The sequence below is a fragment of the Neophocaena asiaeorientalis genome, unplaced genomic scaffold, assembly GCF_003031525.2.
Source record: "Neophocaena asiaeorientalis asiaeorientalis breed wild unplaced genomic scaffold, Neophocaena_asiaeorientalis_V1.1 scaffold698, whole genome shotgun sequence".
NCBI lineage: Eukaryota > Metazoa > Chordata > Mammalia > Artiodactyla > Phocoenidae > Neophocaena > Neophocaena asiaeorientalis.
The window spans coordinates 1262709-1275087 of NW_020171993.1; the positions used below are offsets into that span (position 1 = coordinate 1262709).

At 36.7% G+C, this 12379-nt stretch overlaps 1 protein-coding gene across 1 annotated transcript in view; it reads right to left on the reverse strand.

Moving 5' to 3' along the window:
• SYT16 (synaptotagmin 16) overlaps positions 1–11522 on the reverse strand; it is a 110075-nt gene extending 98553 nt beyond the window's left edge. The window contains exon 1 of the mRNA XM_024748413.1: positions 11003–11522. Coding sequence (XP_024604181.1) covers positions 11003–11522 — 520 coding nt within the window. The remainder of the gene's footprint in view (positions 1–11002) is intronic.
• Between the last annotated feature and the right edge of the window lie 857 nt (positions 11523–12379).

Consider the following 12379-nt stretch of genomic DNA (forward strand, 5'->3'; position numbering starts at 1 on the left):
ACGTGGTAGGCATTCAATAAATACTTGGTTAACTGAGGAAGGACATCATACAAGACATCTCTTTACAGAGGAATGTTTCTCCCCATACTACCTATACATACATGCCACCCTGTATCATTTCTCTATTCCTCTTATTTTCACTGTGAAATGGAGAGAAGTGGGTGGGATTTAAAGTCATAATGCTATTAAGGACTAATTTGAAGAATTTCACTTCCAAGGAAGACAGAACAGAAATACTTTTCCCTATTCTTCCCCCCAAGTACAACTCAAAACTCTAGACATTGTATATAAAACAAAGATGAGAAGACTGAAAGATGCCAAGAAGAAGGCAGACCAGCTAGTGACCATGAGACTCAAGGAACAACATGGAGGTGAGTTTTCTGGGTTCTTTTGCCTTATATATCTCAGACTTGAAGCTGAGGAAGCTGGCAACCCAGAAATGCCAATGAGCACAGACCAAAAAACTCAAGAGATGCCAGTTCTCTCTGTGCAAAGGGCCAGGAAATGGACAGACTACCCAAAGAGAAAAGTCTTAGACAGTAAGTGTCTAAATCCAGCCAAATAGCACAAAAAAAACGGTGTCCCCCACTCTCACTCATGCCAGCAAAGGCTAGAGAGACAGCCTAGACTTCCATACTCACCAAGCTTTAACGAGGGACCCCAATATCCCCACTAGGGAGTGCCAGAGAAGGCTGAGTAGGAATCCAGAACTTTCATCCTTGATGGCCAGTAATGAGCATCCTGTACCCCCACAGTATCAGTGAAGGGCACATGGGGAGCCTGCACCCCACCTGAAGTAACAAGGCACCCCTGCCCCACTCTACTTGGGTGGTGTCAGAGGAAGTCTAGTGGAAACTCAGGATTTTCACCATCAGTGCGGCTACCTTCACCTCCATGTCAATGGAGACCACATGGAGAGATGGACCTGCCATCCAACCCAGCATTAGTGAGGAGCACTCCTTCAAGGGTTAAGGAGGCCAAGAGGGAAACCTGGACTTCTGCTTCCACCTAGCAATAATAAGGTGGTACCCCACTGCCCCGCCAGAGCCCTGTCAAAGACTCCCTTTAGTTGAGAGGCCTTTTAGGGGGAGTAATGTCAAAATAAGGACAACTATTTCTCTTTACGTGTTCGTATCGGCTTACACACTGTTTCTTCTTGCCAGTTACTACAATAGCTCCCTAACATATATCCTTTCCTCCAGCGTAGCCTGCAAACTGATGCCACAGTTATCCTTCTAAAATGGAGTTCTGTCGGTATCACACTTGATTAAGAGCTCTTTGAGATTCCCAGCTGCTTACGAGACAAAACCTAATCCTTAACACCAAAAACAAAGACCTTCCCAATTGCAGCCTATGCTGCTAGCCCCATCCCTGAAAATGTCAGTCTTGTCCACGTGTCTGTGTTCATGCCATTCCTTCAAATGGTATGCCTTTCTCTCTCCACTCGCCTCTTAAATTATAATTCATTCTTAGGGTTTGTAGTCCTATATCGTCTGCTCTGTGGAATCTTCTCTGATCACCACTGGCAAAACCACCTCAAAAGTTACCACATAGATAACTGTTCTAATTTTCCACAAACTTTTAAAAATGGGACTACTTACATGTAACTATCTCTTAGGCATTAGAAAATTCCTTAAGACCAATATTTTATTTGTACATTTATCTCCAAGCCCAAACATGCCACCCAAATTAATGAGAATGTCCAACTTAATTTTAGAGTTTAGTGTTAAGTGTGCAAAGCTCTATGTTCTAGCTTCCACTTAGGATGTAGAAAAACTGGAAATAATGCTCTTGCTCTTTAAATAAAAATTAAATCTGCATAATATGTCAAATTACACATTTTAAAACCCATCAGAGAGCTGAGATCGTAAAGCAACCAACTAATCCAAAAGTTACAAAAAGAAAACTTCTTTCCATGGGAGAAAGGACAGAAGCGTTTGCTTGCCAGGGGCAGATGCTGGATTCATACAAGCTGGCAAGAAAAATTAAGCTAATATTTTCAAAGAACTTCTAAAGACTAAGTGTGTACTAGCACAAGAGTAGAGAACCCATGGGAGCCACAAACCCCAGGGAAACTGAAACCCACTTAGAAGCCTGGCCCCACAGAACTCACCTGGTACTCATAAGAAAGACAGAGCAGAGCGGGGCAGGGCAGGAGTGGAGAAAGGTCCTCTCATGGTACAGTCCTGGAGTAGGGGAAAGAGCAGCTGCTATAGACAAAATCAGAAGTCTCACCAGGATTCCTCTCTCATCTTTCCACTAGGGAATAAAAGCCACAAGCCACTTGGGAAAGGGCAGCAAATCCCATCACCCTCAGACCATAGGCAGAGACACATTAAGGTGAGTGAAAAGAACAGAATAAAAACTACCACCACTGGGGAAGAGGTAGAAAGAAGTCCTAGAGTCATACCAGTAGAAATCCCCTAACTCTGAGGGAGGGGCAAGATTACCAAGAAGGCCCTAACCCAAGACACAGGAACATATCACCTGCCTAAGACAGAGGCCGTTCCAGAACAGCAGAAAACAGAAACTTCCAACACAACAACACCATATGAGCAAACACCAAGTAATGAATAACATCAGGCTCCTTCTGGGAAAGGGCCAACAGCCTGAAAACAGAGACCCTCTCTGAGGTACGGGCAACGAGAAGAGACTTGAAGCTGAAGATGGAGCAGATTTTGACAAAGCTCTGTAGCAAACAAGCCCCTACCCTAAACACAATGTAATAATAGAGGGTTTTGAAGGCTATACTACAAGGAGATAACAATAACAACAACAAAACCGAAACCCAGCTCATATTCTGACTAAATTGACTCAACCCCTTCACACTAAAGGCCCAGCACTAGAAAAGGCTCACCTACTTCCAGGCAGACATACTATTTACTTCCCCTACATATGATGTTCAATTTTCAGTCTAAAATACAAGAAAAGCAAAAAAGCAGAAAGGAAAAATACACTGTCAAGACACAAAGCAATCAAGAAAGCCAAACTCAGATATGACTCAAGTGTTAGAACTATCACACAAGGAATTTTAAAATACTATGATTAATATGCTAAAAACATATTACTAGTGGAAAAAGGGAGAAACATGCATGAATTGATGAAGAATTTCAGCAGAGAAACTGAAATAAATTTTTAACCAAATTAAAATGCTAGAAATGAAAAACAACGTAACCAAGATGAAGAATACTTTTGATGGCCTAATCACCAGACTTCACACAACCAAAGAAAATATTAGTCAACTTGAAGACTATGTCATTAGATACGACTACCCAAACTGAAATACAAAGAGAAAAAAAATAAAGAATGAAGGGAAGAAAAAGAACATTCAAGAGCTGTGGGATGATATCAAATGGGCTAGTATTTGTACAATTGGAATACCAGAAGAAGGAGCAAGAGAAAATGGATTAGAAGAAATATTTGAAAAGATGATGGCACAGAATTTTCCAAAAGTAATGAAACTTACTAACTCACAGACACAAGAAGGACAGAGAACACCAATAAAAACGAATACCAGAACACACACGTACACATATGCAGTACAAATATAAACATGCACACACACACACACACACACACACACACACCTAGATATATGCTGCTGAAAACCAAAGATAAAGACAAAATCTTTAAGGCATCCACTGGGAAAAAAAGACACATTATATGCAGAGGAACAAAAGTAAGAAAGACAACATGCTTCTCATAGGAAAACTATACAAACCACAAGACAGTGAAATGGAAACCTTAAAGTGCTAAAAGAAAAATAACTGTCAACTCAGAACTCTATACGTATCTAAAATATATTTCAACACTAAATAAATATTTTTCAGACAAACAATAACTAAGATAATTCATTAGCTGCATATATGCACAAGAAAAGTTAAAGAGTGCTTCAAATGACATAAATGATGTAAATATAGAATTCTTTTTTTCTTATTTTAATCACTCTAGGAGATAACCAACCAACTAAAGCAAATATCAAATATCAGCATATTGAGTATTTATTAAATATGTAGCAACAGAAAAATAAAGGATGGGAAGGAAGAATTGGGAGTACATTGTTGTAACGTTATCTAACTATACCTGAAGCAGTACAATATTATTTCAAGATAGACTGCGATTAACTAAAGATATATGTTGTAAAATCTCAGGATGATCATTAAACTTTTTTTAAAAGAGATAAAAATAATGAGCCCATAGTGGAGATGAAATGGAATCACAAAAAGATTCAATTCAAAAGAATGCAGAAAAAAATAGGATAAAAGAAACAAAGAATAGATGAAACAAATAGGAAAAAATCTAACAAAATGGCAGATTTTAATCCATTATCAATAATTACATTAAATACAAACAGTTTAAACATACCAATTAAAAGTAAAAGGTTGTCAATTTGGATAAAAAAGCAGGACCCAATTATATGCCACGTACAAGAATCCCACTATAAAGATAAAGATAGATTTAAAGTTAAAGAGTAGAAAAGAACATGTCATGCCAACAGTAATCAAAAGAAAGCTGGAGTAGCCATATTAATATCAAAGTAGACTTTAGGTCAAGAAATACTACCAGGGATACATAAAGGTACATTATATAATGACCAAGAGGTCAATTCATCAAGAAGACGTATATTTCTAAAATGTGTATGTATTTAACAACAGAGCTTCAAACTACATGAAGCAAAAACTGAAAGAACAGAAAAGAGGAAAATAGCCAAATCCACAAATAGAGTAACCAACAGAACAAAATAAGTAAACAAAATCAGTATAAAAATAAGTATACAGGAAAACAGCCTCAAACAACTTGAAGTAATTTATAGAACACTGTATCCAATAACAGCAAAATACACAGTCTTTTTAAGTACACATGAAACATTCAACAAGTTAGAACATGTTCAGGATCATAAAATAAACTTTAATATTTTTAAACTAAAGTAATACAGAGTATGTCCTCAGACCACAACTGAATGAAACCAGAAATTGGTAACAGAAAGTTATCCAGAATATTCCCAACATTTGGAACCTAACCTATACACTTTTAAATAAACAATGCATCAAAAAGGAAGTCAAAGGGAAATTAGGAAATATTTTAATATAATGAAAATAAAAACAACATATTAATATTTTTGGATGTAGACAAAGCAGCGTTTAGAAAAATGCATCCATTAAATGATTATATTAGAAAAAAAGAACAAATTATATCCAAAGCAAGCAGAAGGAAGAAAATAATAAATAACAGAATTCAATAAAATTAGGAACAGAAAAACAATAGGGAAAAATTAATGAAACCAAAAACTAGTTCTTCGAAAAACATATAGACATATAGATAGTCCTCTACTCAGACCCCACACCCCTGGAAAAAATAAGATAAAAATTACCAATATCAGGAAACAATGGAGACTACTATATATCCTACAAACACTAAAAGGATAAAAAGAAAATACTATGTCCATAAACTTAACAACATAGATGAAATGAAAAAAAACAATCCTTGAGAAACACAAACCACCAAAAGTCACTCAAGAAAGACAGACATCTTGAATAATCCTATACACACTAAAGAAACTGAATTTTTATTTCAAAATCTTCCAACAACAACAAAATTCCAAACTCAGCTGACTTCAATGGAAAATTCCTGCAAACATTTAAGAAATAAATACTGATTTAACACAAATTTGTCCAGACTATAGAAAAGGAGAAACATTACACAACTCATGTTATGAGTCCAGCATTACCCAGATACCAAAACTAGACAAAGATATTGCGAGAAAACAAAACTATAGACTAATATCCCTAATGTAAATTGATAAAAATTCCTCAACAAAATATTAGCAAGTCAAATCCAGCAATATATGAAAAGAATAGTACATCACGACCAAGCAGATTTTACCCAGGTATGCAAGACAGGTTCGACACTCAAAACTTAATCAGTATAATTCATTTCAACAGATTAAAAAAAAATCATATGATCAGCTCAACAGATGCAAAACTGCACTTGACAGAATTCAACATCCGTTTTGATTAAAAACTCTCAACAAATTGGAATAGAAAGAAATTTCTTCTATTTAATAAAGAGCATCTACAGAAAGCTACATCTAACTACTAAGTAACAGTGAAAGACAAAGATTTTCCACTAAGCCCAGGATCAAGGCAAATATACCCACTTTCACCATTCTTATTCAACATGATAATATAGTGTAATCAGTCTGGAAAAAGAAATAATAGACATGGGTATTGAAACGGAATAAATAAAACTGTCATTTGTGTGATTATATTATTATCTACGCAGAAAATCCCAAAATAGCTATAAAAAAGCAATTAGAGGTGGGGCTTCCCTGGTGGCGCAGTGGTTGAGAGTCCTCCTGCCAATGTAAGGGGACATGGGTTCAAGATCTAGTCCGGGAAGATCCCATGTGCTGTGGAGCAACTAAGCCTGTGCGCCACAACTACTGAGGCTGTATTCTAGAGCCCGCGAGCCACAACTACTGAAGCCCACGCCCTGAAACGGGAGAGGCCACCGCAATGAGAGTCCCGCGCACCACAACGAAGAGTAGCCCCCACTCACTGCAACTAGAGAAAGCCGGCGCACAGCAACAAAGACCAAGTGCAGCCAAAAATAAATAAATACATAAATAAAATTTTTTTAAAAAAAGCAATTAGAACTCATCACTGAGTTTAGGGAGGTTGCAAAATACAAGATTATATACAAACATCAATGGCATTTCTATATACTAGCAAGTAGCAGTTGGAAATTTAAAGTTATAGATATACTATTTATAATTAAATCCAAGAAAAGGGAAATACTTAGGTATAAATCTAACAAAATATGTATGAGACCTGTATGCTGGAAACTACAAAACAGGTGAAAAAAATTAAGAACTAAATAAATGACGTGGTATACCATGTTCGTAGATTTAAAGACACATTATTATTTTTTAACATCTTTATTGGAGTATAATTGCTTTACAATGGTGTGTTAGTTTCTGCTTTATAACAAAGTGAATCAATTATACATAAACATATGTCCCCATATCTCTTCCCTCTTGCATAAAGACACACTATTACTAGCATGTCATTCTCTCCAAACTGATCTATGGATTCAACAAAATTCCAATAAAATTCTCAACAAATTTTTTTGTAAAAATCAGTAAGCCTAATCTAAAAACTATATGGAAACAACTAGAATGGTCAAAACAATTTTTAAAATATAAAATTGAGGGCTCACCTGATTTCAAGACCATAACGCTATAGTCATCAAGACAGTGTGTTGTTAGAGAAAGAATACAAATGGGAAAATATAGAGTCCAGAAATAGACCCACACGTACATAGATAATAGATTTCTGACAAAGATATCAAAGCAAACAACGGAGAAAGTACAGTCATTTCAACAAATGGTATAGGAATTATTAGTCACCTACATGGTGGGGGGAGGGCTTAATCCACACCTTGCATCATATAAAAAATACCTCAAAATAGATCATAGCTCTAAATGCAAAATCCATAACTTTAAAATTTCTAGAATAAAACACAGGAGAAAAAATCTTTCTGACCCTAGGTTATAGAAAGATTTCCTAGATATGATACCAAAAGCACAATTCATAAAAGAAATACTTGATAAGGTGGATTTCATTTAATTAAGAATCTCTGTTCTTTGAGGGACATTGTTAAGAGAATGAAAATTCAAGCCACAAAACTGGGAGAAAATATTTTTAAAGTACATTCCTCATATTCAGAATATAAACATAGTTCCCAAATCTCAAAAATAAGAAAACAAACAATTCGATGAAAGTGCGCAAAAGATTTGAAGACCCTACAAAGAAGTCATACAGATTACAACTACATGAAAATATGCTCAGTGTCACTAGTTATTAGGGACATGCAAACTAAAGCCAAACGGGATGTTAAAACCTATGAAGGGTCTACGATTTTATCCTACTTGCATCTAACAAGTTTGCCTGCTACTGTTTTACAGATGGCAGAGATGCAAGACTTCTGGGTTAGAGACAAAGGACAATTTACTACTCACAGTACCTCCAAGTACCATGGGGGTAATGCAGAGGCTGACCCAGATAGATTCCGTGCGTGCAATGGGTTTATGTTGCCAGGGAACACCAAGCTTGGAAAACCTCTACCATTTGCAAGCAAATTTGCCTAAGCTTTGCCCTGAAGAGAGACATTAACTTTATTAGATTGGACAGCAAACAAATATCCCCTGTGCTCTGGAGGGACACTATCTTCCAAGGCTGTCATACAAACACCCTTGAAAAGATAATCCAAAACAAAAGGCTGTTTGTGGCTCTGCCCTGCTCATAGGACATGCAAGACACCGATGGAGAATTATCTCCCAACATGAGTTATCACCACACACCTATGAGAATGGCTAAAAAAAATAATAATAATACCACAAAGTGTTGGTGAGGATATGAGTGACTGGAAATCTCATACATAACTTTTGAGAATGCAAAATTGTACTCTGGAAAACAGTGGATTTTTTTTTTATAAAGTTAAACATATACTTTCCATATGACCCAGCAATCCCACTCATAGGTATTCACCTAATTGAAAACACATTCACACGAAAACCTGTTTTGCAAGTGTTTATAGTAGCTTTATTCATAATGCTAAAAACTGGAAACAACCCAAATATCCCTCAACTGCTGAATGGATCAACAAACTGGGTCCTTCCTGCAATGGAATACTATTTAGCAATAATAATAAAAAAAAAAAGCAAACCAGTGGAACACGTGACAACACAGATAAATCTCAAGGGTGTTACAATAAGGGCATTATGAAAATAGCCAGCCTCAAAAGGCTACAAACTGCATGATTCCATTTATATAACATGCTGGAAAAGGCAAACAAGAGAAAGAGAAAACATATCAGCAATTTCCAGGAGCTGGAGGTAGGGAAAAGGACTGGCCCCAGAGGGACTTGAGTGATAGAACTATTTCATACCTGGATGGTGGTGGTGGTTAGAAGACCACGTGTGTCTGTCAAAACTCACAGAACTGTGCACTACAGAAGGATGAATTTTACTATATGTAAATTATAACTTTAAAAAGGGTGGGGGTGGGAGAGTTATATGTGTAAACTCTAGAATCAGACTACCTGAGCTCTGCCTCTTTCTAAATGTCAGTCTTGGATAGAGTCCCAAATTCTAATCATCAATTTTCTCAACTGTGAAGTGAGAATAATAATGGTATTTACCTCGTAGAGCTGTTAGCTTTCCTTGTTGTTCCATCAGTAATTATTATTTGATGTCCTGTTATATACCTAACATTGTGTTTGATAGTAAGGATACAGAAATGAATCTGCGACACGGCTGCTGGCTTCCAGAAGGCTACAATCTAGTGAATCAACATTTCCCGAATGAACAAATGAACACAACTGTTTAATTGCCATTAGATTATTACAACAATTACAAAAATTAACAGAAGCCAGTGTTAAGCATCTATTGAGCCAAATTCATGTTAATAATTTTAAATATAGCTCAACTTTAGCAAGAATTTTCTAAAATAGGAATAGAAATTTCAAGTCAAATCTAAGAAATCCTATTAGTAGTCCAGACATTTCTAGGATTATCTCTATAGATAATTTTAAAAAGCTTGCAATTGCATTTATTTATAGTTTATCAGATTCAGAAAGAATATTAGGCTACCCTGGTTCACCAATTCATTCTAGCATTTAATACTTTAATTTGAGTAAGAGTATCAAGAAAGCATTATACATATATGTGGAATCTAGAAAAGCGGTACAGATAAACCGGTTTGCAAGGCAGAAATAGAGACACAGATGTAGAGAGCGGACATGTGGACACCAAGCGGGGGAAGGGGGAGTGGGATGAATTGGGAGATTGGGATTGACATGTAAACAACAGCATATATAAAATGGATAACTAATGAGGACCTGCTGTATAGCACAGGGAACTCCACTTCACTATACATTAGAAACTAACACAACATTGTAAAACAACTATGCCCCAATAAAAAAAAATTTTTTAAGAAAGCATTATAAAAAGAATATGAAATTATATTTCTTCATTTACTAAGACTGTATGTGCCTGGATAAAACATTCCTCTAAAAAGATAAAGCTAAGAGGAATCACTGAAAATGGATGAAGACACTAAGAAAGTATTCCAGAAAAGTCTGCTCCCTCCAACGAGAAGAGAATTAATGCGTTCACCTTTTACATTAAAAGATCTGAAAACCTGCATAAGCTATGTGTGCATTACAAACACACATCCTATATACACACCCAACACCTTTCTCTGCCTATCATGTATCTCTCTGTCTCTCAATAAAATGGAATGTCCTTACTTCAGGCTTAGAGTAACAGAAGCGTGAGAAATTTATGCCAGAACATACTACAGCTACTTTTATAGAGTTAATTACATTTTTACCATATTCATTATGCATTTATTGAAGGCCCATTATATGCTCAGTTCTGACAGGATGAAGCTCTATAGGCAGTTTGTTTTTAATGTGTCCTTTCCATTCAAGGCTAGAAGAAAAGCGAGCTATTCTTATTCCAAAGATTTCCTATCTACTGTCATCTCACATCACGTCTCAGTACAACACTGTGAGAAGTGTTCTTGGAGTGTTATCAACTAAAAATTTTGCAACAAGTATGGCTTTTTGCACAGGATTTCACACTGAATAATATAGTAACATCTAGAGATTCCTAACCTAGTTTAAAAAAGAGAGAATATTTTAAAAGATGTTTTAAACAGTATGACATATGCACTAGGGGCTTCTCAAACAGAACCCACAGACTCGTTTTCACCATTTCACTTGCTCAGAACTATTGTTTTGGAATATGGAGCCCACCAATGTGGATCTTCCAAAGTTTTATATATTGAAAATATTCCTAAGGATTACAACTCGCATTAAGAAGCCAGTATGTGGAAAGGTATAAGAGACAAAAATAAAATTCAAATGATAACTAAAATAAAATGAGTAGAAATATCCTTTGGACAAACCCATAGAAAATGATTACTGGCTAGCTTACCTTGCATTTTTCCATTAACGTTTTCTAAAATACCAGAAAGGTGGCTGTCAAAGCCCTGTTGAAGGCCACTCCTTTGCTTTTCAAGGTGATGTTCTTCCTCGGCAACAGAAGAAAGCACATGTGGTGGCTTTTGGTCATCAAGGGTCTGACTGGGCCACTGGGTCACTATGGAACAGGCGTCCTTTGCATGCTGGCTAAGTCTGGGGCTTGAACTTTGGGCAGAGTCCTGCAAATCACTGTTACAACAGGAGAAATGATCCACTTCAAGAAACAAGGAATTTATGTCCTCTTGACTCCAATTGCTTTGTTCTTCATCTTCAAAGTAAGTTTCCTGAATCTGAATATCATCTAAGTCCTGGTCTAGCTTGTCACTCAATTTAGAGTCTTGTTTGTTGAAGTTAACCAGCAAAGCAGATAACGTATCTCCTGCTTGCTGGAGAGCTTCATAAACCCGATATATCCAGGAAGAGAGAGGCTGGAAGAGGTTCTGAGCATCCTGAGACGCCATTGTCAACAGCATGGCCAACTATCTGATGTCTACAAGTCCACCTGTTCCGTTCCTTCAATACTCTGGACTTAATGTGAACTACAGAACAAGCATGATGAGAAATTAAATTGGAGGTCTCTCAATGGCTGTGAATATTTCACTCTCAAAACTTCTCAGCTGAAACAGAGGAAAGAAATACTTACACCTGTTAAAGTTACAACCTCAGGCCCATCACCAGATTCCTACAATCAACGTCAAACACTATATGGGGACAAAAAGGGGTCATCATTGAAATCCTTAAGGCAGCTAAATAAAAATGACTGTAAAAGTCTAAAGGTATCAATAAATTATTTCAATGCCTGTTCACTTCTGCAGACATGTGCAAAACTTCCATTAGCACTAATGGGCTCTATTCCTGTGGACTGAGAGAAGTCTATCCCCACAGACCGTACTTAACAGTGTAAAAAGGATAAATGAATCTTCATTAAGAGGCAGCCAGACATGACATTTCAAAATACAAGAAAGGTTGGATGCTTCATCTATGAATCTGCAGATCACAGAAAGCAGGCTAATAAGCATCTCTGCTTCATGACACGAAGATTTATCCTTTCAAAGGAAATGTGTGCCTGGAATTAAAAAGCTTTTAACAAATCTTAGAGCCGGATTTTACATTTTTATGCAATTTCTAGAAATTACACCTATTCTTGGGAAACAACCAACCTCTGAAAGACTGAGGGTGGCAAGTAGATTACACAGCTTATTGGAGACATGTTCAGAGCGTTTTGTTGCTTCTGTCTGTGTTCCAACTGCCCAAAGACAGCCCTCTACAACCTGTGAGACTCCTGGGAGACACCCTTTCCCACGAGATTCATAACCTGAAGGAGGCTCAG